This window comes from Gossypium raimondii, chromosome 5, assembly GCF_025698545.1.
Source record: "Gossypium raimondii isolate GPD5lz chromosome 5, ASM2569854v1, whole genome shotgun sequence".
NCBI classification, from domain to species: domain Eukaryota; kingdom Viridiplantae; phylum Streptophyta; class Magnoliopsida; order Malvales; family Malvaceae; genus Gossypium; species Gossypium raimondii.
The window spans coordinates 26,405,021-26,432,740 of record NC_068569.1 but is presented as its reverse complement, the minus strand read 5'-3'; the positions used below and the strand labels follow the sequence as shown (position 1 = coordinate 26,432,740).

General features: G+C 33.2%; 2 protein-coding genes across 4 annotated transcripts; both read left to right on the top strand.

Annotated features, from left to right (window-relative positions):
- Nucleotides 1-168: 168 nt before the first annotated feature.
- LOC105770547 (protein unc-13 homolog) lies at nucleotides 169-19,015 on the top strand. Of its 2 annotated transcripts, XM_012591797.2 has the most exons (27): nucleotides 170-335; nucleotides 445-481; nucleotides 733-908; nucleotides 1,037-1,101; nucleotides 2,620-2,944; nucleotides 3,214-3,280; nucleotides 3,402-3,555; nucleotides 4,853-5,020; nucleotides 5,154-5,264; nucleotides 5,566-5,775; nucleotides 6,135-6,236; nucleotides 6,317-6,547; nucleotides 7,512-7,586; nucleotides 7,733-7,813; nucleotides 9,317-9,499; nucleotides 9,622-9,777; nucleotides 11,070-11,162; nucleotides 11,748-11,819; nucleotides 13,147-13,264; nucleotides 14,698-14,876; nucleotides 16,408-16,492; nucleotides 16,949-17,053; nucleotides 17,121-17,227; nucleotides 17,391-17,468; nucleotides 17,550-17,645; nucleotides 17,958-18,053; nucleotides 18,558-19,015. In XM_012591797.2, exons 2-27 carry the CDS (start codon nucleotides 474-476, stop codon nucleotides 18,705-18,707), a joined length of 3,291 nt encoding a protein of 1,096 aa, XP_012447251.1. In that variant the 5' UTR covers nucleotides 170-335; nucleotides 445-473; the 3' UTR covers nucleotides 18,708-19,015. The 2 variants fall into 2 exon arrangements, with proteins under 2 accessions (XP_012447250.1, XP_012447251.1); XM_012591796.2 differs by having other exon boundaries at nucleotides 169-481.
- A 1,669-nt stretch (nucleotides 19,016-20,684) lies between these two features.
- LOC105770546 (DNA-directed RNA polymerase V subunit 7) lies at nucleotides 20,685-22,998 on the top strand. 2 transcript variants are annotated; one of them, XM_052629956.1, is made up of 3 exons: nucleotides 20,731-20,826; nucleotides 21,011-21,080; nucleotides 22,148-22,998. In XM_052629956.1, exon 3 carries the CDS (start codon nucleotides 22,149-22,151, stop codon nucleotides 22,677-22,679), a length of 531 nt encoding a protein of 176 aa, XP_052485916.1. In that variant the 5' UTR covers nucleotides 20,731-20,826; nucleotides 21,011-21,080; nucleotide 22,148; the 3' UTR covers nucleotides 22,680-22,998. The 2 variants fall into 2 exon arrangements, with proteins under 2 accessions (XP_012447249.1, XP_052485916.1); XM_012591795.2 differs by lacking the exon at nucleotides 21,011-21,080 and having other exon boundaries at nucleotides 20,685-20,826.
- The last annotated feature ends 4,722 nt before the right edge of the window (nucleotides 22,999-27,720 follow it).

Below are 27,720 nucleotides of genomic sequence, written 5' to 3'. Positions count from 1 at the left end.
AAGTTCTTGCACGACAGACTATCAATGTCATAATTATCTTAAAAATAATAAAAATAATAATTAAAAGTCGAAGTGTTTATTAGTTAAGATAAAATCATAAGGTCATTTTCGACATTTCATCTCACCAACCACGAAGACGAAAGAAAATAGCTAAACTTCAGAATTCAGATTTACTTCACCCACCATTCGCTATTCGCTTCGCTTCGCTCCTTTAAGGAATCAACATTCGCCCTATATACTGACCATTTCAAATTCAATTCATTTCCTCATTTTTTACTTCTCTTTAATGCCCCTTCCCTTTGACTCTTCCAGATCTCTTCAATTTCATTCTCAAAGTAACAAAAAATTTTCTTCGATTTACTCTTACTTTTCCTACATTTTTCTTTGTGGATTTGGTTCAGTTTAATCTTCTTTTTATTAAAATTGCAATTACATTGTTATTAGATTCTGCAGAGATTGTTAGTTCCTGAACCATGGAAGAGTAAGTTTCTTTTCTTCTAGTTCATTCCCTAATTTTAGTCTAAAAAATATCAACGTTTCTTTCTTTTTCTTAATGGAAGTTGAAATTTATTTGAATAAATAAGAGTCATTGTGTTTTGATTCTTTATGTATTGCAATCTTGTTAGAACTAGTGTTGCTTTCCGGATTTGCTTTCACGTTGTACTACATTTTATAGGAAAAATAGTTAATATGCAGCTTGTTTACTGAAATTTGTGTTTTTGTTGGAAATAGGGAAAGTGCTGTGGAGCTTCTACAGCGTTACAGGCGTGACAGGCGAATACTGTTAGATTTTATACTTTCCGGTAGCTTAATTAAGAAAGTGGTAATGCCTCCCGGTGCTGTTACGCTCGATGATGTAGATTTGGATCAAGTTAGTATTGATTACGTGCTAAGTTGCATTAAAAAAGGTTTGTTTGGAGCAAAAATTTCTTTCTGTTTCTGTTGGATTCTTGTAATGCAATATGAGATTAGTTTTCTTTTCTTTTTTTCTTTTTTCTTTTTTAAATTTTGATGATAACTATTTTGTTAAGTTTAGGTGGAATGTTGGATCTCTCTGAAGCTATTAGAGATTACCATGATCATACGGGGTTACCCCAAATGGTAATAATTTACTTCTGTTGCATCATATATTTTGCACTATTTTTGGTGTTGTTTTGTTATTGATTTCGTTACTTGTCTTTTGCTGAGCAAAGCAGAAAGCAAATAGAGGTACATAATAGTTGGAAGAGTTATAAAAGTTAAGGACGTGGCTGAGATTGATGTTGTATTTTAGTTAATTATTTATTTCATCATTTTTTGTTAATCTATACTAACAAGTTTTAGGGAGCAGAACGCAAATAGGAAATTAGTAAGTAGCACCAAGATGAGCCTTGGCTTGGAGTTTGATCTAGGGTATTCAAGTTTAAGATTGAGGCAAACATGGTATTCGTGATCTAAAATAATGGCTAGTGTTTTGTTGAAACAAGTGTGGAAAGACACAAGGGCATGCATTGATTTTGCTACTAGTTTCTTCATTTGTTGGTTTACTCCATTTGTCAATATTTTGATTAAAATGGGACCATATTCATTTGCTATTTGGAGTGACCCATTTTTGGAAAGTAAAGATGTTTGATATGAATAAAATATAATAATATAATCTATACTGACAAGTTTTAGGGAGCAGAACGCGAATAGGAAATTAGTAAGTAGCAACAAGATGAGCCTTGGCTTGGAGTTTGATCTAGGGTATTCAAGTTTAAGATCGAGGCAAACATGGTATTCGTGATCTAAAATAATGGCTACAGTTTTGTTGAAAGAAGTGTGGACAGACACAAGGGCATGCATTGATTTTGCTACTAGTTTCTTCATTTGTTGGTTTACTCCATTTGTCAATATTTTGATTAAAAATGGGACCATATTCATTTGCTAATTGGAGTGACCCATTTTTGGAAAGTAAAGATGTTTGATATGAATAAAATATAATAATATAATCTATACTGACAAGTTTTAGGGAGCAGAACGCGAATAGGAAATTAGTAAGTAGCAACAAGATGAGCCTTGGCTTGGAGTTTGATCTAGGGTATTCAAGTTTAAGATCGAGGCAAACATGGTATTCATGATCTAAAATAATGGCTACAGTTTTGTTGAAAGAATTATGGACAGACACAAGGGCATGCATTGATTTTGCTACTAGTTTCTTCATTTGTTGGTTTACTCCATTTGTCAATATTTTGATTAAAAATGGGACCATATTCATTTGCTATTTGGAGTGACCCATTTTTGGAAAATAAAGATGTTTGATATGAATAAAATGTAATAATATAATCTATCTTACTTCTTACTTGAACTTGAGGATGAGTGTTGGATATGGGTTTGGCATGAGTATGTTTAGGTTTATTTTTATTTTTAAAGTTTTTCCATGTATTTGGAGGGTCTTGGAGGTATATGCTAACACCCATGTCCAAATATGCATCGGACATGAGTGTTGGGCGCAAGGACTTAAAGAAAAATGAAGAGTCAGAGCAACACAAATCTAACTATAAATTGTCTGCTAGATATTGTTTGATGGTTTTAAAACGCATTTATACATTTTCTTTTGGTTGCTTATCTTTTACATCTCAATCTCTTTTTTTCTTTCAGAATAGTGGTGATTCTGCTGGTGAATTCTTTTTGGTTACAAATCCTGAATTCTCAGGTTCACCTCCAAGAAGGGCACCACCACCTATCCCTGATTCAATATCAATGCCAACACCATCAGCACCTGTTTTTGCTCCATCGCCTGTTGTTTCAACTGTATCAAGATCAGAGTCTTTTGATTCCACACAAGTTCAAGAGTTAACTGTGGATGACATTGAAGATTTTGAGGATGATGATGATCTTGAGGAAGTTAATAGTCTCAAAATTTCAAGGCGGAATCCAAATGATGTTGGAGATCTTATGCTGAAGTTGCCTTCTTTTGCTACAGGTAATGATGGTTCTGGAAACATGCATGGCCCAGCCAATAGCTGGAGCATGCATATGGATGTCACTTCCTTAGCTCTGCATTTCCTTGTAAATAAAAATGTTCTTATGCTGCTATACGATGATGACTATTGTCGGGGGGTTCCATGTCAAATGAGAAGTATTTTTGAGTTTTTAATATTATGATCAATATGGGTATTCTTATCTAGTTGCAATTCTTGTGTTATTTTATCAATAAGTATGCAATTAATTTGGAGGACTTTGTTGTTTCAGGTATAACAGATGATGATCTCCGTGAAACTGCATATGAAATTCTTTTAGCTTGTGCTGGTGCTTCTGGGTGGGTTTCCCTTTTTTGACTTGTTGATGTTCTTTTATACGAAGTTCCTAAATATTTTGTACCTTATTTTATTTTCTTTTTTCTTGGTGTTCACTTTCTTCAAAATTCACCTATAAATCAGGGGTCTCATTGTACCATCAAAAGAGAAGAAGAAAGATAAGCGGTCCAAGTTGATGAAGAAGCTTGGGCGGAGTAAAAATGAGAATATTGTGGCGCAGTCTCAAAATGCATCTGGACTGGTTGGTTTATTGGAAACGATGCGTGTCCAGATGGAGGTATTTAAAACTTAATTCAATCATATTGTTGCATTTATTAATATCTCTTCTACATTGGGATATCCTATGAAGAATTTTCTAGCTGTCATTTTGAGATGCATGAATAAAGTTCTATGATTCAATACACATTTGTTGTGTAAAACAATTTGAAAGTAGAAATTAGTGACAACATAACTTTATTCACCCAAAGGTGCAATTGCAGAAGTCATAACCTTGTTATTCTTCCTTTAAAGATAATCGATTTCTTTTGTTTGCTGGCATAAGGTATATGTGGCCATAAGTGATTCTGGAAAGTATTAACTTGCTTTTCCATACACTTAAACCACAATGACTTTGATTTGGTCCAACCTGTACAGTTATTTCTAAAAGTTTTCTGGCCTTCACCTTATTATCTTCTCTCCTTCCTGGAGTAGTAAATTGTGAGGATGTACTGTACATCTCCAGGGGCTTTCAAACATATGAACGATTGTAGAGGTGGTGGATGTTGTGTATTAGTATTGACCTTGGGAGCAGTATTAACGGTGTACACCGGTGAGAAAATCCATCTGGCATTCAAAAACAGTATCCCCCCCCCCAAAAAAAAGAAAAAAAAAAGAAAAAAGAAAAAGAAATACTCCCATGAGTTTAAGGAAGAGGAAGGTTTTTTGTCGAAGCATTAGATGTTATTAGAACTTTGTATGTGGAGGCAGGCCACCTTTATTTTGCATTGAATATTTTCCTGAAGTCTTTGTTTACACCTTTTCATTTTTTGAAATGGAATATTTTGGGGGGGGGTCTATTTAATCTTAAGTAAAAGACTAGAATCATGATTGGCTTCTTTACCATTAGATTGGGATCAAAGGCTTTGATTTGGAAATTCTGTAATCTGTACATACGCATAACAATGTCTTTGTGAGTACACATTTTCTTAGCAGCATAAGATTTCTATAATAATCTTCTCAGCTTAGTTTTTGAGTAGATGATTTATTATGATACATTTGTTAGTAGCCTTGTTTGACCCCCTTTGTAATGCATTCTCTCTTTTCTGCTCAAAGATGGTAATTCTGATTTGTAAGATGCAAACTGTTTTCTAGATATCTTTCAATGGATTAAATAAAATGCTTCTACAGTTACTTTTTCTTATGCTAACATCTATGTAACATTAAGTTGTACTATTTTTATATTATAATTCTTTGATTCTTTTTGGGATCCCTGAGATTACCTGGGTTTGATCCTTGGTTATTGGACTAAAAGTCCAACACTTTACCAACTGATTATGTGCCTAATAGGTATTCCATTTCAATATTGATTTATACAGATTTCTGAGGCAATGGACATTAGGACAAGACAAGGATTGCTTAATGCTCTTTCTGGGAAAGTTGGAAAAAGGATGGACACACTACTGATTCCCCTGGAATTATTGTGTTGTATTTCACGAACAGAATTTTCTGACAAGAAAGCATATATAAGGTGGCAAAAAAGGCAGGTAAATATTTTCCCTTTTTGTGTCCTTCTCTTTTTCCTTCTTGGCCTTTCAAGCTTTCTTCTACATCAAAATGCAATGTTATCGATATGAGTCTATATTTGGCAAATAATGTTTTGAGCGGTTGGCATTGTAGTTGAACATGTTGGCAGAGGGTCTTGTTAATCACCCTGCTGTTGGATTTGGGGAATCTGGGCGCAAGACCAGTGAGTTTAGGATTCTTTTGGCAAAGATTGAGGAATCTGAGGTAATTTTTATTGTCTCAGCATTGAGATGGTTTATTATGCTGTATATTGTGATATCACGTGGCATTATAATGTGGTTGACTTATTTAACCTGTTAGCATTGGTTTCTCTAATGATTTGACCGTACTTTTCCTTTCCCTGGCATTATTCTTAAAAAAACCTACTTGTGTATAATAGCTCTACTTAGCTTCGGTGGTTAACCATATTTCAGTTTATGTTATTTTGAGCTAGCTCACTTGGTTTGGTATTCCTATTACTTATGTTCATTATCATCTTGGTTTGAATTTTTCCTTCCCTTGTTAGGCTTTTCCACCTTCTACTGGTGAAGTCCAAAGGACAGAAAGTTTGAAATCTCTAAGAGATATCGCCATTCCTCTTGCTGAGAGGCCAGCCCGAGGTGACTTAACCGGGGAAGTATGCCACTGGGCAGATGGTTATCATCTGAATGTCAGACTTTATGAGAAATTGCTTGTCAGCGTGTTTGATGTTTTAGATGAGGGAAAGCTGACTGAGGTTGGTACTTTATTGGTTACCAATTTTGACAATATACCACAGAAGCTGTTGTCTGAAGTTTCCAACTTGTTTGTCTTGTTTCTTTCATTCAATTTAAAATTTACTGATTGATAAGTTTGATGTGTTGTCCTGCCTCCCTGTCCCTTTTATCTTTGGCTAATTTTTATAAAGTACCTATCTGGACATAGGTGTCAGTGTTTGACTGGAATCTTGTAATCTGTAGAATTCGTATATATACTGTAAGGATATTAATAAAATAATCATCATGATTCTAAAAGTTTTCTTTGAAAAGGATAACATCATTTGTTGTAGCTAAAATATGTTCACAGTGGAACTAACTTTCGCCTATTGTACTGTAGGAAGTGGAAGAAATTCTTGAGCTTTTAAAGTCAACCTGGCGAGTTTTGGGAATAACAGAGACCATCCACTACACTTGCTATGCATGGATTTTATTTCGTCAGGTACCACTGATTGACTTACTTCATCCCATGTTTTAGAATTTCTATTGATATTGTGTTAGATATTGATTTTGTGATCACAGTATGTTATCACAAGTGAGCAAGGGATTTTGCGACATGCCATTGACCAGTTGAAGAAAATACCGTTGAAAGAACAACGAGGCCCACAGGAGAGGTTACACTTAAAAAGCTTGCATGTCAGAGTTGATGGCGAAGAGGGCTCTCGTGATGTTTCTTTCTTACAATCCTTTTTATCTCCCATCCAGAAATGGGCTGATAAGCAACTAGGAGACTACCACTTGATCTTTGCTGAGGTTTGGTTAATTCTTCATGGAGATACATCTAGATAACAATGCGATTTATATTAGTTGTTCTTCATAAGAAAATTTCTTTTTAATGCTTGTTTTGTGTATATGTTATTTGTTCTATGATGCAATTTTATACATTAAAACTTTTGTACATGCCTTGTCATAACTTTTGTTTCCTTTTGATTCTCTTATTTGCAGCATTTCTTCATGTTGCATTCACAATTTCTTTCTGATTTTCTTGTATTTTCGGCACATTGTGAATCTTACATTGGATCCAAAATTTTTACAGCATATTACAGAAATATATGCTAATTGATTGATTGTAATGGAAACTATGCTTGGAGATAATGTTTCTTAACTTACTGAATTCTATAACTGAAATTTCTTTGCTTCTAATAATCAATCATGTTATAAATTGTCTACTCTGGTATAACTACCATATTAACTTGTCTAGAATCATCTTTTGCTATTTAAGTGTTTAGCATGCTTTAAATAGGGTCAACAAGGAGCTTTGTGTGGATATCATATAACTTATTTCCCATATGACTTTGGCTTCTAGCTTTTGACCTTAGGCTTAATGCTAAGTATGGATGGACAAACATTTGACAGTTTTCATTTAGCTCAACAGCCATTGGTGTGTTTATGCGGCCCTGCTTATATCTTTTAGGGAAATAGTAATGTATTTGTTTAAGAATTAGGCAAGATATGAGAAGCGCTCAAAGTCTATATTTCTTTTTTTAAAATGCTTTAAGACCTTGTGCCGATAATGTCAATAATATCTGTATGCGTGCACACATGCAAACTTGGGTACATATATACAAGCAACTTGACATTTGTTTTCTTAGCTATTCTGAATTTGGGTCTGTTTGTTGCTTCACGATGTATCTTTATAATGATCTTTTATTATCCTTATTTCTTAGAGAACTTTTTGGATATGTCGGTATCGTAATACTTATCATTTGATTTGTAGGGATCAATGGTAATGGAGGATATAGTAACAGTTGCAATGATTGTTAGAAGACTTCTTTTGGAAGAATCTGATATTGTATGTTGTACACCTACTCTTTAGTTTGCATTTTTACTTCATATGAGCAAGTCCAAGATACCCTGTGTTTTGTATCTAGTTCTCTTATGTTGTTGTTTCCTTTTATCTGTTGAGTATTGAGAATTACCTTTCAATATTTTCTGCAGCCTGTGCAATCTTCCACTGTCTCAGATAGAGATCAGATAGAATTATATATATCTTCTTCAGTTAAGAATTCATTTGCTAGGGTAAGTGTGCTAGCCCAATGTTTATATTTTTCTAACTCATACATTTCTATGCCTATCATAATCAAGATGCCAAAGAGAGACAAAGATAACTGCAAAGGCTCAGAATATTTTGAATAACAGAATAAATATGATAGTGCACTTAAAACATGAAATCCATTATGGTTCACAAGACTTTTCCTTTTTATCTGCATCTGATTTCCTCCTACCATAGGAATCATATGTTAACCTTGATAAATTTTATGCCTACTATAGGTGCATGGCTTGTATAACCCCTGTAGTAAACGGATTTACTACCGTACATATTTGTTTATTGCCCAAACCAGGGTTCTGGCATTGAAGACAGCGTGAGCATGTTCAAATGCATCTTAGTTTTATAATTTTGTAGGATGAAACTCAAATACCTGTTCTCCTCAAGGTGACCATAAGTATAAACTGCTGTAACATAGCACGTAAGTGAAACAACCTGAAGAATGGAATTTATATGACTTAAAATCAAGACAAGTGCGTGATAAACATTAAAGACTGACCAAAATAAATTATTTTTCATTGAAAAATCATGCTGAAATTTTGCACCGTAGCAAACTAGTTTATATAATTTATTTCTTTTGATGCAAGCATTAACATCTAAGCATGTGAAAATCTGACTCCATGATAGCTTACTTGATTAACCTATACAAATAATTTGAGCATATCATATTCGAACAAAACTAATCATCCCTCCTGTGCACATAATCCAACTTAATTCATAAATCATTTATCCATGTGCATTTCCTATTTTGAGAGTCAAAATTAAGTTAGGGTATGTTTGATAAACCAATGAAAATTTTGAACATTCAATATTTCAAATGTGTTTGATAATCATTTTAATTTTTACTTAATATAAAAATTTCAACAAAAGTGCTGAATAAGATAAAGTATGTAATAGCTACTTATCACTTAATGTTGAAAATGTTTAGTCGATTTTATTATCTTTAAAAATATATTTCAAAAAACTCTCTCTCTTTTTTTAAATGACATTCAAATTACCATTTTAACTTTTATCCAAAACTGTCCAAAATAATATAAAATATTATATTAAAAGATTAAAATTAAGAAATGAATAATTTTCAAAAATCAAGATTTACTTTTATCAAACAACATAATCGTGTTAAGTACTTAGCTTTTACTAATTTACCAAACTTCTTTCTAATATAAATTCGGTACTTGTAAATTTCAGCACTAAAAATTCAGTTCTTAATTTTTCAGTTTATCAAACCATACCTTAGTCAGAAAACCAACCCTAAGATATTTTTCCAAAACTTCAAGTCATGCTCAAGAAGCTAAAGTTTTAATGACAATGTTTCAACTTTAACTTCATGAACAACTGCTGTGTTTGCTTTTGTATTTCCTGAAGCTTTTTCTTACAAGTAAATTAAACCCACAAGTTTTCAAAATTTCATGCTATCTTTGTTTCCATCCCATGAAGGCATGACAAGTTTGAGCATTTTTGTTTGCTTTGGACAGATATTGCAAGCTGTTGATAAATCAGACACAATGGGCGAACATCCTTTGGCATTGCTTGCAGAGGAGGTCAAGAAACTTCTGAAAAAAGATTCAACGATGTTTATGCCAATATTATGTCGGAGGCATCCACATGCAACTATTGTTTCAGCTTCACTTCTACACAAGTTTTATGGGAACAAGTTGGTAAGCTGATACATACCAACTCCATATATGTTTTAGTTTATCTAGCTCAATTGTAGTACTTCATAAGCTTGATTATTTGTTACTTTTAACTTAGAGTTCTTAATGAGACTTATTTTATCCAGAAACCTTTTGTTGATAGTGCTGAACATTTGACTGAGGATGTTGTATCTGTATTTCCCGCTGCTGATAACCTTGAGCAGTATATACTGGACCTCATAAAGTCTGCTTGTGAAGGTGAGAATGTGGAGATCCATTTCAGGAAGCTAAACCCATACCAGGTGAGATAGCTGGATTTTATTGCCCGAATTTTTTATTCTAATAATAACAAGCTGAATAGATTTCTATAGCTAGGAGAGACTTTGAGTCTTTAGAATTGAAACTGATAAAAGAAATACCTTTCACATGGTGAAATTCCTATACTTAGTTGTTCCGGTGATGTCATTCAGATTTTGTTTGGTTGCTGTTTTTTGCTCGCAAAATTTTTAAGAAAAGAATATGTAGTGTATTAATTAAAGCACAAAATCATATGATTTCAACATGACATTTTTTATTAAAAATTGTCTAAAAGTAATTGCAGTTAACTGTTCGGTATTAAAGGAAAGAAAGTTATTCCTTTTATCATTTTCTAAAGAATTCTTTTAATTATTTAAAAACTTGTTTGGTTTTGTATCACCCTTCTTTTCTTCTCATAAAGAAAAATAACAGAAGCAGCAATTAATTAAAGCCTGGTATGTATTTTTTGATTGATTGACTGAAATATTCCTAACATAGTAAAGACTTACTATGGTAGTTGTTCCGGTGATGTCATTCAGATTTTGTTTGGTTGCTGTTTTTTGCTCGCAAAATTTTTAAGAAAAGAATATGTAGTGTATTAATTAAAGCACAAAATCATATGATTTCAACATGACATTTTTTATTAAAAATTGTCTAAAAGTAATTGCAGTTAACTGTTCGGTATTAAAGGAAAGAAAGTTATTCCTTTTATCATTTTCTAAAGAATTCTTTTAATTATTTAAAAACTTGTTTGGTTTTGTATCACCCTTCTTTTCTTCTCATAAAGAAAAATAACAGAAGCAGCAATTAATTAAAGCCTGATATGTATTTTTTGATTGATTGACTGAAATATTCCTAACATAGTAAAGACTTACTATGGTAGTGATTGCTGTTTTGGTCCTTGGAGATGAGTTTTGTTGAACTTGAAAGTGTTTCATTCATGTCTCTTCAGGTATTTATAAAAGCTGCAATTGATTCTTATTCTTTAATGTGGTTGAATAACTAATTAGTTAGAAATTATGGAAAGAATAGTTTCAACTTTGTTTATAGGTTTTCATTTGGCTACTTCAAGGCTAAATATAGGTGTTTGTTCATGCTTGGGCAGCCATCATTGTTGCTGTTTTGAGTACATAATGATGTTGCTTCTCCGTTGGGACTATATGATTGAAGTAGTTTTTTTCTTTCATTACCACCAGTTAATATTGATAGGAAAAAGATTCTGGTCAGAATAGTGCGTACATATTTATTTTCTCTTCCTTTCCCCCCCCTAAGATCCATATTCTTTTTCCTTTTCCAGATTGAATCTGTTTCTGGAACAGTGGTGATGCGATGGATTAATTCACAGTTAGGACGAATTGTAGGTTGGGTGGAGCGAACCCTTCAACAAGAGGTAAACAAGATTTTCTTTATTCTCTTCAAAAGCCATGTCTTTCCCTTTCTTTTGTTGTTTTGCCACCTGTCTCTCTCTCACCTCTTTGATTTAGAAATGAATATTCTTCTTTATTGTCCTTCTTGCTTCTGTTGTTGCAACATATAATATTTAACAGCTTTTTCTATTTACTGTTCTAATGGTGGGGTGGGGTGGGGTGGGGTTAACAATTGATTGAGGTAAAAGCATAAAGCTAGTGTATTCAGGCATGGTATATTGTTAATGAACATGGACCCTTGTGGTACATAATGTTTCATGAACCCAATCCAGGGTAGATCTAATAAAGTTGAAAAAGTATTTAAGAATTGACGAAATATGTGAGTGTGGTAACAAACTGAAATGGTTGCAATGTAGATTTAGTTGTGATGTTTTGCAGAATGGTAGTTCTCCTCAAGTTGAGTTGCTTTGACCTGATTTTGTCAGAAGTTTATTGTTTCCATAATTCATAGGAAGTTTTTGTTATAATTAGCTAAATGTATATTCTGCAGATTTTTTGTATCTTGGTTGATTCTTTCAGTGTTGATAAAGCTTATTTTCTCTTTTCAGCGATGGGACCCCATATCACCTCAACAGCGGCATGGGAGTTCGATTGTGGAAGTTTATAGGATCGTTGAGGAGGTATGATTCAAGTGTCTTTTTCAATAGATTCCCAATCTGTTTAAATGAAGCAGTTGATTATTTGATGAATGATATTTATCAGGATTCCTCCTCTAGTTTGCTATTTTTCAGTGCTCTGAACATTGTGTGGTTCGCTATTTGTTAAAATAATCTCAAGGAAACTATTCTCCATAACCCTTTCACTTCTGAGAAGTGAGAACAGCTTTTGTTGTTTTCATCATATTCCATTATTTTCCCTCTCTTTAACATGTTTTCAGTTTTAACCATTCAAAACCTATTTTTCTGTTAGAAAACAATGGAAAACCTTTTCACTCTGTCTAGAAAAAAGTTATCAGAACTAATAACTTGGAACAAGTCTACACATGTCCCAAACTTTTACACTTGCAATCATCCTTTAGTTTGTTTGTAACTATACATTTTAATCACCAGATTCTGGATAGTTCTTGTGTATCCTCCTTATATTGTCTGTCTACTTGCAGTCATTCATCCCTTATGCATTTTCTTCTTCTACTATTTGCTAATTAGAAAAAGAAAAAAGAATCTATGAATAAAATTCTGAAACTTATAGACATTTGCTATAGGTGGTTTTATTATGTGGTGTCAAATTTGGTATTCATTATCCATTTAGAGTCTGTATCACAGTCCTCGGACAACAGGTGTAGCTGTTATGATTTTGCCTTATAAGATGGCTTTTAATCCTCTTGGAATCTATAAGGTTTGCTTAGTACCAGCCTACTTGGACCATCTCAAGATATAATAGATTTGAATAATTTCATTATATGCTCTCAGCGAACTCTGTCTGTTACTTAGGAACTACAATGGTAGTAAGCAAAAGGAAATTGGAAAATTATCTAAATTTATTGTCATTTACACTGACATGTTTGCTTTTATCTCCCCAGAGTATTAGCTCCAGCTATGATCTCTGCTTTATCTGTTTCAACTAATTGAACCATTGAATATTTTACTACAAAAGATGAGTGGTTTTGTTCCAGACTTGAATCAATGTGTTGTTTGTGTTCAGTCTTAGCCCATAACTGGTTGTTAATATGGTAAATGGTGATAGTATGGATTTTGATGATTCACTAGTTTTATTTATTTATTTATTTGGAGTTTCATATTATTGAAATGGGAGACATTGGTTAATATCTCTAACAAATATTTGACTGCTATCAGTTAGGGAACATTTTTCTCAGGCTCTTGGAATCTGGAATCTCATAATTTTGAAAATAGATTTGTATCTTTTATATCTTTTTTCTCCATATGGATGTTTATTTCATTCTGGAGATATTAATAGTATATTCTACTTTCTTTCTGTTTTTGGGTGCAGACAGTGGATCAGTTTTTTGGCATTAAAGTTCCAATGAGGCTTACAGAACTGAATGCTTTATTTCGTGGCATTGATAATGCATTTCAAGTATATGCAAATCATATTGTGGATAATTTAGGTCAGTATATAATATTCTAAGTTGATGGACCTCTTTGTCATTGATATGAAAGAAACTATTGCATTGATGGTAGTCGATATAATTTTCCCTCTATTTTGTGGTAAAATAGAACTGAAAAAATAACCACTGGAGTTACATCAGTGACCTTGAACGTTTCCTTGGATCTGTTAGCCTTATTAGACTGGTTAAAAACATGGAACAATTTAGGACCAACCTCTAATGTCCCCTTGAAAGCGGCTTGAATGACATGATATACTAGGTAAGTTTCAGCAGCTAGATGATTATGACCTGAAGCTAAAAATTGGACTCTAGATATCATGCTTCAATTTGACAACTGTTGCATAAAACTTGTGAATAAGCATTGTATCTCAGTTTGAGTGAAAAGTTGGACCTAAAGAGGTTGATGGAAGATTTATGATATATTCACTGCTGATAATATCTTCGGCCATCTGGATTCTGCAAGTTTATTATGGAATGAGCATTGTCGGTACTTTTTAGTGCTTTTGGACCATCCCTTCTTAACATGGATGGTAGTCTTGGATAAATCCAGAAATTATTATCAAACGAAATACTCTTAAATCAGTTAATCCTTGTATCTTGGCAACATTATATGTTGTTGGTTGACTATCTGACTACACTTCAGTATCTTGGCAACATTATATGTTGTTGGTTGACTATCTGACTACACTTCAGTGCTGTAATCTTCAACTTTATTGATTTCAGTGGACATCCTCAGATTCCTACATTATAGTGCTGTGTCCTTTATTTTTCCTCCCTGATGAAGTACAAGTTCTCTTTGGATATTGGTCTGATACTGTCAATAGATTCTGTTCTATCTATTTTCTGTCCCTTCTATTTAAGAAAGCAATAAAACATAAAAAGGGTAGGCTAGATAGCTATATTCCTCTCTTTTCTTTTTCTTCCATTCTCCACTCTGGGGAAATTGCTTAATCTAAAATCTCTGGTTTATGTGTGCTCGTTTCTCCGTTGATTTCTAGGTTATTAATTGCTTGATTATATTAATAACATCATGGCAGCTCAAATTTTCTATAAGGTGAAAGGCATAAAAAAAGAATATTGGCTAACAATTTTTTTCATGTTTTGTAGATAAATTAGACCACTCCTTAGATTTTATTATCATCATTATATATCCTAAGCTTATTATATATGTGTGCACACACACAAACAGACATCCATAAACACAAAATAGAAATACATTTTGCACCTTGCTTCATTTTGGCGAGCTCTTTCTTTCACCTTCTGCCCTCAACAACAATGAAATCTGTATGGCATTGTTCTTTTGCATCTCTTTTGCTGCTGTTGATATTTTGAGTTCTTTTTGAGGTTTCAATCTGTTTCTATCCTTTTTTCTGCTGTTTTTTCTTTGCATTCCCTCCAATGCAGACCTTGATGTGTCAGTTTCACAAATGCAGCTAGCAAAGATGATCTAATTCCACCTTTACCTGTTCTCACCCGATATAGAAGAGAAGCTGGAATAAAGGCTTTTGTGAAGAAGGAGCTATTCGACTCTCGGCTGCCAGATCAGATAAGGTCCAGCAATATTAATGTCCTGACAACGCCAACCCTATGTGTTCAGTTAAACACTTTATATGTGAGTTCAAGCTTCATTTTGTGCTTAAAATGTGTGTGGATGATTTTATTTATTTCTCCTACTTTTTCTATTTTGGGGGGTAGGGGAGGGAGGGAGGGGTGTGCATAGGATTGGTTGAAGTGGTTTTTTTATTTTTATCAATATTGATTAATTAATATTCCTGTTTCAGTAGTTGCTACTTGTTCCATGGTCGAAATAATCTTCCTATGATTCATTATAACTGGTGGAAGAATCATTTAAATTTTCCTTGTGTTTGTAAGGCCTACTTTATGTACTCTGCCAATTTAATTTTTTATCAAACCAGAAAAGCTAAGTTGTGGCATATTGATAAGTAATAATCTTATAATATCTCCAACAAGTCTTAAGCGGCGATTAATCTGCTGATTTGCAGTCACCCTTCCTAGCCTTCTATAGAAAAGCAGTTGAACTAGATACCCATAAGTGGGAAACATATGAACTTGTTTGAGTAGAAATTTAAGTGATATTAACAGTGTAGCTACAATGTGTTGAGTGGGGTCAACTCTAGAAAAGTTAATTTTATATATAGATGTTAGGAAAGAGTTTTTATTATTTTCCCATATCATCCTCATTAGACTTAAGAAAAAGCTAAAAAAAAGGGGTCAAATAAGTATATTTTTCACCTTCCTATTGATATTATAACAATGAGTAAATATGTAGTTTTCAAGAAAACCTTCAAAGGTCTTTGTACTTTGTATTGTGAATATGGTCGTATTTTGTCGGAAGGGAAACAAAAAGAAAGAAAGGAAAATGCATGTGACTTTGATTAAAATGTGAATTGCAGCAATAAAGAAAATCAGGCATTCTATTATGTATGTTACTATTTGTTATTTCTAACTTATCAAAAATATTTGCCTATTATGTTCAAAATCCATATACATCTTATGCTTTCTGCTTTTTGCTTTTGGAAGTGATTCGTAAATTGAAAAAGTAGCTTTCAGATGGTACACAATTAACTTGAAATTTCATGGATGATTATTTTTAGGCATGATTGCAGGAAATACTATCTTGTAGCCAGACTCTTTTTTTTTTTCTTTATTTGAAGTCTTGAAATAATATACTCAATTTTGAATATTTAAAACATTTAGAGCTTCTTTAGTAATACAATGTATAAAAATGATAATGTGGATTGATATATGTCTATATATGCCACTGATTTTAAATTTTAATTTTTTTCCTGGCTATGACACTGTTATACATTATAGTGTTATAATATTATTACAAAATTCTGTTCAGAAAAAAAACGAGAGTATGGATAACATGCCAGAAAAAAGAGAATAAGGAGAGCTTAAAACACAATCTTTCAAATCTTGCTTTAGAAAGATGCTTTTCTCCAACAAAATCAGATGTTCTTCCTGACCAATAATCATGTCCTTCCAAGTCATCCCTTAAGTTGTGCTAAAATCATAATCTGGTGGTCTCTCTGTTTCCCTTCATGTACTGTCTCATTTTGGGACTTATTTGCTGGTGTTGTTATCAGAATATATTCTGACTTGAATTTTGCTATTGGCAGTATGCTATTAATCAACTGAACAAGTTGGAAGATAGTATCTGGGAACACTGGACAAGGAAAATGCCCATTGAAAAAATCTATATCAGTATGTATCTGAAGTCCATACTGACATGATCTATTTTCTTCCATTTCAGTAATAAGACTATGCATGTTGCTCTTGCATCTTTATATTGTGCATCTAATATATTTTGTTGAAAGGGTTAGCCTGCTTGACTTTCAAAGCTAATGGAAATGGAAAAGAAAAATAGTTGGCTAAACTTGGTCTGGAGAATTGATTGCTTCCCCAAATAGTTGACAAGCATTTTCTTACTGCCTAAATTGGAATGTTTTTCAAATGGTTGAAATTCTTGATTTTGGCTATTGTTTGGGGATAGACCAGCGTCCATATCTCACATGGTGGAGTTTTTCCACTGTAATTCTCACAGATCTGCATGCTATATATATATTTGCCATCTGTATATGTTCAATTGGTCTAACTGTTCAGTAATGAAGCAGTTTGACCTTTTGCTTGTCAGACTGAAATTACCCACTTTTTGTGTAGGGAAATCCATGGATGATAAATCTAAAAGTTCAACCCAAAAAGGCACCTTTGATGGAAGCAGGAAGGATATAAATGCTGCTATTGACCGCATTCGGGAGTTTACTGGTAATACCTTTTTGTTTTTTTAAGGCACAGAATTGATCACTGATTAAGTGCTTTCTGCCTGTTGCAGGAACTAAAATTATTTTCTGGGATCTAAGGGAGCCATTTATTGAGAACTTGTATAAACCTAGTGTTTCTCAATCTAGGTTGGAAGCAGTTATTGAACCACTTGATGTGGTAAGTCCTTTTTTCCCTCAAAATAAAAAAAAAATTGCTTGAGTGGGTGAAACAACTTGTTTTGCTCTTTATGAAATTGTTATATAGATTTATTGATGTGATAATATAGGTTTATTAAATATGTATGATAATTGATGCTGAAATGTCGCTGAAACTTCTGCAGGAACTAAACCAACTATGTGATATTATTGTGGAGCCACTTAGGGATCGGGTAGTGACAAGTCTTCTTCAAGCATCACTGGTCTTTCCCGAAACCTGCTTCTTCCCAAAAAATCTTAACTGCTCCTTGAATTTCTATTTATCGAAATGGTTTCTTTTTTAGGAAGGCTTGCTCAGGGTTTTGTTAGACGGAGGCCCGTCACGAGTTTTCTACCCAACTGATGCGAAGCTATTGGAAGAGGATCTGGAGATCTTAAAGGTGATCATCAGACTGGCTGCTTAAATCAAATTAACAATGTTATGGTGATGTGATTTTAATGATATTGAACATAGATTTTGCAGTATTAGAAGTTTGTATATTTTTCTCCCCTGATTTGAGTGCCTTTTTTTGTTTAGAAAAACTTAGACCTTTAGATGAACCATTTTTATGTTGGCAATAAAATCATTCCTTCACAATAATTTTGGCGAAAGGTGCTATAAACTGATTGGACTTGCTGCTTCAATTTCATTTTCTATTGTGTGCAATTTGACACAATTTGACACTGATCTATTCACATTAATGTTTACTTAGGAATTCTTTATTTCTGGAGGTGACGGACTTCCTCGAGGAGTCGTTGAAAATCAAGTTGCTCGTGTTCGGCTTGTTGTAAAGTTGCACGGATTGGAGGTAAGATATGCTGCCTTTGACTATTATTGTCTCAAATCTCCCTTTTCAAAATGGTGGGAGGTACATTTGCTACTAGCTATCTTAATATCGGGTGAGTGCCTGATACGAGCATGTATCCCATACGAGTATGTTTTACTTTTTTGAAGTCATTCCATGTGTTTGGATGGTCTTTGGAGGGTTATATTTCCCATATTCATGTCCAATATCCATTGAGCACAGATGTCGGACCAGGATCTTTAAAGAAAAATGAAAAAAGTTAGAAACATAGGCTACCAGTGCTATGGTGAAAGATTAAGAAAATGAGAAATTCTTACCTGGTAGTTTAATAACAAATAAAAATATTCTGACCATAGTGACTACATTTATCTCCTGTTTCAGTGTTTATTTATTTTTAATCCAGTTCTTTTTCCTGCAAAGGACTATCTTTTAGATTTTCTGCAAACGAGTATTTTTCAAATTTATCGGAGATATGATGTTAATTTTTTTGGACTTAATCATTTGCAGACTCGAGAATTGGTGGAGGACTTGAGATCTTCAAGTGGCAAACTAGGTGCTGATAACCAGACTCTACTGAGAATATTATGCCACAGGGCTGATTCAGAGGCATCCCAGTTTGTCAAGAAGCAGTATAAGATACCCAAGTCTTCTGCATAGGCTGTAGTTCGACCCAGAATCGGCTTGAAGTAGGAGAAAGCGTTGACTTGAAATCCAGCTTGACGTAGGAGAAAATGGCAAATATGCATCAGCCCGTTTGTGTGAATATAAGTTCATCACTCCCTTGTAAGAGAAAACAACTGGATTTGCTTTCATCCTTCTTTATGGCATCTTTAAATCACTCTGTTCTCTTTGTATGTTTACATAATCACATTTGAGTTGTGTATATGAGATGGAAACCATACCATGGCCAAGTACAGCTGTTTTGAGCCTTTGGTGCTATGTTACCTGGCTTTCATTTTTCCTAAGATACTCGCCATACATTCAAACTTGAGTTTGAGATTTTAAGCTTTCAAATATATACATTTTTTTTTTAAAAAAAAGGGAAAAAAATTGCATACTCGGACCGACTCATTTGTATTCGACATTTATGGATTTGGAACGAGTTAAAAGAGCTCTGGTAAGTAGCATGTGGCTTCCTCAGTAGAATTTTGGCCCACTTTGATATTTACTTTTTTTTTTTTTAAAGTTTATTTTGATACTTTGGTATTTGGATCTATTTTGATTACTAAATTTGAAATTTGAAAGAGTGTAAAAGTTTGATAACGTGGCACTTTGAAATTGTGTTATGTCATTAGATTCAATTTTTTAAGTAATGATATGACATAATTTTAAAGTGTTACATTATTAAATTTTATATATATTTTAAATATTTTAGGGATTAAGTGAACGTAATTGGCAAGTTTAATTACTAAAGTTAATATATATATACTAAAATGGATCTAATTATTAAGTTTAGGGATCAAAATTATATTAATCTTTATGTTGAGCTTGCGAATAAAGTAGAATGCTAATAAATGATATAGATTATGGTTATGGATGTAATCTTTTATTTCTAATAAATGATTTAGATTATGGTTATGGATGTAATCTTTTATGTAAGGTATATAATGAATACTATTATGATAGTTATGATGTTTATCAGAATGTTTTATTTGATTAGAAGTTGATAAATGTAATCACTAAAAACTCGAGCAAAACTTGAATTTAAATTTAAATTCAAGTTTTGTTTCTAGAGCTTAAACTCTATTTCAGTTAAAAATTCAACTTGGGTCTTACTTTTTACCTAATAAAAATAACTTAATTTTCATATTTAAACTATTTATATTTAAAGTTTAGGTTTAATACTAATTAAAAATAAAAGTATATTATAATTAAAAAAATTATTAGGCTTGTACATAATTTGAATAAAGTATTAAGCTTTAGTAGACTTTGCACAAATCTCTTGATTATACTCTTTTAAATATGATAGGCATGATGAAAAAGACAACTATAAATTATTCACGTATTTTATTTGTTATGTAATATCTAAATCGTCAAATTCTTTGAAATATTATCAAATTCATATTTACAACCAAAGTGATGCTTTATGTAATGCATGTGACACTTCCCATCGTTTCTATAAATAAATTCGCGATTGCAATTTAGACTTTACCCTTCTTTCTATCTTAGAGCTTTTAACTTAAAAATATTAGCTCCACGTAAATTATTTAAATCACTGCTTGGCAATGTAGATAAAAAATTATAGGGAATTTCTTTTCGTCAAATCATAGATGGATTTGTTGAGGAATCAGATTGGCATTCCCAAGAAGCTCCAATGGTATCATATACCCAACAATAATATAGGTTAGGGATTTAAATCTCATCAAGAATAAAACGTTTACGTCACCTCTTGAGTACACCCTCATTGCTTTTTGATGGGTAACTATACGTCTACGTATAGTAGGGTTGAATCAAGAATAAACTGATTGAATTATAATTCTAACTTGAATTTTCAAAGGAAAAAGCAAAAAGCTTTAAATCGATATAAAACAAAAAAATTAGGGACTAAAAAGAAAAAAAAAGAGAGAAATACAGTAGACCGGAATTTGTGACATTCTTTTAAAAATAGGCCCATGTCCAAGGTCCATTATCGTTTTTACAAATTAAACCCAATTTTAGAGTGTTAGGGCAGGGAAGATCATTTTTCCTTTTCTTTCTACTCTTAACTCCACAGCAGACAGGTCGTTACCAGTTTCACTCTTTAGCAGCTCGCACTCTTTCGTTGTTTATTGTACAGGTTAGTTTTGCTTCACCTCTAATCTGCAATTTTTGTTATAACCTCATCCACTTACCTTGTCTTGCTCTGAATCTTTTGTTCTCCTAATTTTGATTCTTTTTAAAGTATTTCATTTTTAGTTCAAGATATGTGATTTCCATTGGGCTTTTCTTTGACTGATTCTATTGCATGTTCGATTGAACAGATGAAAAGTTTTTCAAGGTGGTTCTCTTCTTGTTCTTTGATTGTTTCCGAATGGCTTGTGATTTCGACTAGTTGAGTTCTCTTCATTTGCGTTTCTTGAATTTTTTTTAATGATAAAATTGTGGGTTTTAATATTAAGAGGATGTTAACATGGAGTTTATGTTTTGGTTTCTGTATTGAATTAAGTTGATGTTTTTCTTTAGAGAAGATTGGTTAGTTGGGTGAGAGTCTATATTCAGGATTTAATCACGAATTCTGCCTGGTAGTATGTGTGGATGCGGATCTGAGAATTGCCTTCGTTTGTGTTTATGGATTATCACTATTGTTGTTGTTTAATCGGGCATGTAATGTAATGATGATAGTTTAGATCAATGTTACTTGGACTCGAGTGTGATAGCCGGATATGGTACGTGTCCAACGCGGTATGTTCAAATATTTCATGCATTTGGAGGACCATTGGAGGTTCAGAACCCCACACCCATATATGCATGATATATTCACTTTTTTTTTCTTATTTTTTCCCTTACATTTGGAGGATCATTTGAGGTTATGATCCCATACCCTTGTTCAGATGTATGGCAAACATGGATAATTCACACACACAAAAAAAGAGATGAGTCAGAGCGACATAGGTATAACACATCTGGGAGTTTGTTAATCATACACATTCGTTTGGAACTACTTTGCTTTTAAAAGGGTTTCCCTTGTTTGTGAAGAAATTCAATGGTAATGTTTCGATTTGTCAATGACTATGAAAATTTAGTTATGAGTTGTGGCTCATTGAGCCTACTGAATCTGCTCACCTTGTTTTGTTTAGAAAATTTCAATTTCTTGTGAAGGAAATGGCATGGTTTTCCATTAATACTCTCTGTTTTCTGTTGCTTCATGTTTGATTATTGGTTTGGTGTTATCAGTGTTTATGGAATTGAGAATTAGTGATCATGTGAAACGGGCATTGTTGGGTTTATTCATTACAATTGGGTAATGTTTTAAGTGGTTGAAAACTAAGTTGTAGGTGAACCTTTTTCGGTTTTTGAATTCTTCAAGATTGGTATACCATTTTTTGGCTCTTAAGGACATTAATTTCATCGTGAGTTTCATTTTTTTTTGTTTTTGTTTTTAATGTTGTTTTCTGCAGAATGTTTCTCAAGGTGCAGATGCCCTGGAATGTCATAATTCCTGCTGACAGCTTGGATGCCAAAGGCTTGATGCTCAAAAAGGCAATAGTGATCCGCCTTATGGATGAATTTGCTTGCAAGAAGGCCACCAAGGATCGCGGATATTTCATGGCTGTAACAACCCTAGAGAGCATTGGCGAGGGCAGAGTTAGACAGAACACAGGGGATGTGCTTTTCCCTGTTGTCTTCAGCGGAATTACATTCAAGATGTACAGAGGAGAGATTCTGCAAGGGGTTGTACATAAGATACTAAAACATGGAGTGTTTTTGAGGTGTGGACCAGTCCAAAACATATATTTGTCTCACATAAAAATGCCTGACTACCACTATGTGCCCGGGGAGAATGGTATATTTATGAACGACAAACACTCAAAGATTGATAAAGATGTGATCGTTAGATTTATTGTGATTGGGACCAAATGGATGGAGGCCGAGAGGGAATTTCAGGCGTTGGTGAGTTTGGAAGGTGACTACTTAGGACCAGTTTCCTGAATATATGACTTTGGTCAACCTATGTACGTATTAGGAACATGTGGTTTTTGCGACTAGGGCTAACTTATGATGTTAACTTGGTTTTATAGCTTTTGTAAAACTCCTCGCTTATAGGTGATGGAAGTGATGGTATATTTGCAATATTCATAAATTTAGTGTTCCATTGTTCAGCCTCCTTCCTAATACCTTGGATCAATGGTTGAAGGATCGTGTCTGTGTCAAAACTTTTCTTCACTAGCTTCGCATATAAGAGGAGCTCTGTAATTGTGAAGTGTGTTGCAAGGTATTGCAATTGTGCAGTTAGCAGCCTGTTGAATTATACCATGTTATGCCGTCGCATATTAACTGTTTCCCTAGATATGAAATGAAAGCAACACAATTATGGTATGCTGGTTCAAACACATTCTGCTCCGGCTGTTTGTCCAAGTTGATTTGCCTTAAATCTCCTTCCCAAGCTCGCCCACCCAAGCAGCCTTATACATCACATGCATCTATCTCAGGCCCTTGTGCCATAATTGGGTTTGTAGCTCATCTAACAATCATTCAAAGAATGAAGTTTCCAATGTCGTCGCGATTGACGAGTAATAAAAAAGATGAGTGTTTCTTCCTGGTTTTCCCTCAAGTATCAACTCCATACCCAAAGCTATTTCTGAATGTTCACAATGTTTGACAGCCTACTTATATTCCACCTTTTATTATTACACTCAAACCAGTAGCATTACTAATCTTATTCGCAACTGTCTTGACCCATTCTCTTAGGCGCCCATCTGACATCAGAACAGCCAATTGGTGCCATATCTACACAAGTCCCTTCCATGTAGTATACTCCTCCAAACTTAAGAGGCTTGACTTTTTGGATTCAACCCAATCAAAACTATATTTGCTGTACCATAGTGTTTTGAACAATTTAACTTGTTCCATTAAAATACGTCAGGCTTGATTCATAAGCCTGGTTTTCCTAAGGCTCCCTTTGGGCTACATAACCAGTCCCTCCTTTCAGCATTTCCACCATTCCAATAAAAGTTACATACAGTAGCAGGCTCTTTGAAGCAGGACATATGATAAACATACATATTGCTCAGCTGTGTGTCACACACGGCTGTGTGGATAAGCTCAAGCTGTGTGCATCTTAAAAAGCTTCAAAAACAATGCATACTTTCATCCAAAACTTAGTACCAAGCCAAAAAAAAAAAAACCATTTCCATACTTTAAAAACACATTTAAACAAGCCTAAAACGTGCCAAAACAATCAATCTAAGTGCCTAATCAATGTGTCCTCATTGACACCAGAATTCAATTATCAACCTCAATTCACATGGCACATCAACTAATTTACATTCAAATTTATAAGTTCATATATAAAATTCATATCAAACTTATTATTTCTTCTTATTCATTCACATTCATTCCTACTATGATTCAAACACTTAAATAAGGTTTATATCCAAATACCAAAACAACTTTATATGAACATATTCACACCAAGATTAAAGGCACATACACAAGTAAGTTTATACCAAGCTTAATACATTTGTAATAAGTATCCAAGCATATACAAATACACCTATTACATATGATATGAGCCTTATACATGCCATTTATAACCGCAACCAAAATGTTCAAAAGCTACCAAAATGATCGGCGGATAGTGTGATAGGCTCCGACATGATTCTAACCTATTGAGCTTTCCGATAGATTATAAAATAGAGGAAAACAACTACATAACCATTTAATGCTTAGTAAGCTCGTATAAGAGAAACTTAAACTTCTCGTTTTTTAATATTTAATCGTTCAATCATGTTCATTAAATCATATAGTACTTGACTTTCCTAAACACCACAATTCACATCATTAGTAAATAACTTAACAATTCATCATCTATGAAACATAGGATGCAACATGAAACGAGTTACATTTACTCACATTATTTCACATATATGATTAATGCCCTTATTCATTCGTTTTCATAGCTCATTTTACCATTTCATAAAACCATCGATATCCGTAATTTCATATCTAAACCTTTCCATTATTTTACTTACCCATTGAACCGTATAGAATAACATCGGATACTTGGGAATACCTTTTAATATAACCACAACCTTTTCAATAATGTTCACAAGAGCTGTGAAATGAGCAAGCTCACAAGAGCTGGGGGTCGGGATGTTAGCTACACGATGCTGCTCATATGAGCTGTGGAGAATTTACAACAAATGCAAGACCTCAGCCATCGGTAGGACACCTAGGACCAACACCCGAACATATAATCCGTAATGACATGTCATTTGTATCCTAAACATTCTCTAGGTTCAAACGAGACTTTTGTCATCAAGTATTCAATTATCGAATTATTACCAAATCAATTGTAAATAATATAATATTAACAAATAACCAAACAAAATAACATTTAATAAATATAAAATTCATATGAACTTACCTTGACCACAATAGTTGTATCAACAAAAATTGAGAATTAACCTGAGACTTCTGCTTTTCCTCGATTCAAGTCCGGTCGATTCTTTTCTTGATCTAAATAATAATTTAACTCAATTAAATATTTTAATTGACTACAATTACCCAATTCAAACCGATAATCCATATTAACGTGAAATTATAAAACTACCCCTAATATTTTAACTTTTTATCGCTTAGCCCCTAAATCTAAATCTTATAATTTAACCAATAAAATAAAATATCATAATATCAAAATATTCTTAAGGTTCCAAATAGTCCCTAACTTTCCTAATTCACAAAATTAACCATGAATTTTACTATTTTCACCATTAAGTCCTTAAACTTTAAATTCATAAAAATTACTTAACAAAACATGTTTATCTAACAATTATACTTAATAATCTATCAAAAATTCACAAATATTATTAAATAATTCATCGCAAACACTAAAATTTTTATAACTTTACAATTCAACCCCCGAGCTAAGTAGATTAAGCTAAAACTAGTTCAAAAACATAAAAATAATTAAAAACGGGGTTCAAAAACCTCACCATGCACCAAAGGAAACTTGGTTGAATTTTCTTAAGCCCAACAATGGTGATTCTCAGCAAACACAAGAAAATGGAAAAAGATGATAAGATTATTTTACTTGTACATGCTTTTATTTATTGTTTTACTACTTTACCCTTTAATTAAAACTTATAAAATAACCAACCCATGTCCATCATTGTCCACCACCAATATAAATGGCATAGTTACCAACTTACATTTCCAAGGCCATTCAATCCATTTAATTAGTAGAATTTAATTTTTGCACTTTTTTCAATTTAGTTCTTTTACCTAATTAACCATTTAAACTTTAAAATTTTGTAACAAAAATTTAAAATGACTCTAATTTAACCCTAAAAACAATAAATGAACATTAAAATGTCTACTCACTAGTCGAAATTATGGTCCCAAAATCACTGTTTTCGGCACCACTAATAACGGGCTGTTATAGTATCAAAAAGAGAAAAACCCTGACAACAGGAAGAAAAGAGGCTCAAAGAAAAAAAAAATCTCCAAAAACAACAATCATACTCAAATACACCCCAATACCCGAATATATCTCAGAACTCAGAAAATAAACATCAAAATGACCTCAAAGTAGAAAGCAAGACACCAAGCTTAATAGAAACAACAAACTCAACAATCAGAGATAAAAACTCAGACAATCATTGTAGCAAAGAATCCAAACCATCCCGTACATAAAGAAATTGCCTCGACACTTCACTATCTAAAGTCTTTTTGTAACAACCCGCTCGGTGGAGACTCAATATCAAGATACTGCTTGGTGTATTAGTTGGTAAAGTCAAGGGTAGAATTGAGTAAGTAAAGTATTTGTTTTGGCTTAGTGGTGAACTTTGTAGGTTCGCCATTTGGCAAACTCTAGGCTTTTGTAGACTCTTCTGCTAAGTGTCCACCCACCCTAGATGTTTTGGGGGAACTCGTTAAGTTTGCACTTTTGACAGATTTGTTTCTGTATTCAATGCTTGATAACTTAGCTAGCCATGTTGGAGTTTAGTTGAGACCTAGTTAGAATTGAACTAGAATGCTGTAGATGATTAGATTTAAAACTTGTTAAGTGTGTTCAATCATGAGAATCAAAGGTGTTAATGGGATTATTTGATTTTCCTATTAAACCTTGTATTCGTTGCATGAGTATAAAAGGATATTGTTGGCCATCATGAGTCACCTTAACATCTTCTTCTTTCCTAAATTACTCTATAACTTTCAAAGGGTTCGTGGTGTCTGGTTAACACCTACATTTGGACCAACTTACTGTAAAATTTTGGTAAACCCTTAGGTTATCATCAAAGAAATTCACGTGTTTATTGTATTGCATGCATAGACTTTAGAACTATTCGTGAGGAAGAAAACTTCTTGATTCTGGGTTGTTTGATACCGATTCTTGCATGCATGTTAAGTTTCAATAGTTTGATAATCTCATAGGGATTTATATATTTCTTTTAGCCCAAGAAATTAACGAGGGTTCCAACGATAATGGCAAAGGATCTTCTATGTAGAGCACTATACTAAAGATTCTAATGAGTTCCTCCTTACTTCCATATGTTGTTATTTTCATCATTGTATAAACTGTGTGAGGTAAGTAATCTCTCTCAATTTCGTATGAATGGTGTTTGTGTTGGTGGTGACAATTCACGGGAATCAATGGTGTTAGTGGGGTTATGTGAGCCTCTTGCTAAATTCTACATCATGCACACAGTGGGCAGGGTGGCGTGTAGAAATGTTTTGTGTGAGTTCTTGTAATGAAATGCAATTTTTGTTAAACTCTATTTTATGAAACCATTTGTTAATTCTAGATATATATATATATATATATATATATATATATATATATATATATATATATATATATATATATGTATAAGTGTGTTTGATACAATGAGATGGTTTAAGAGATAATACTTTAAGAGTGTACGCCAAACTGTTCGAATGTTGTTTTTAACTACTAATGATGTACATTGAAACTTTTGTAAAGGGAAAAACTCTATTGTCTTTTATAAGGCTTCTGCTAAATATTTTG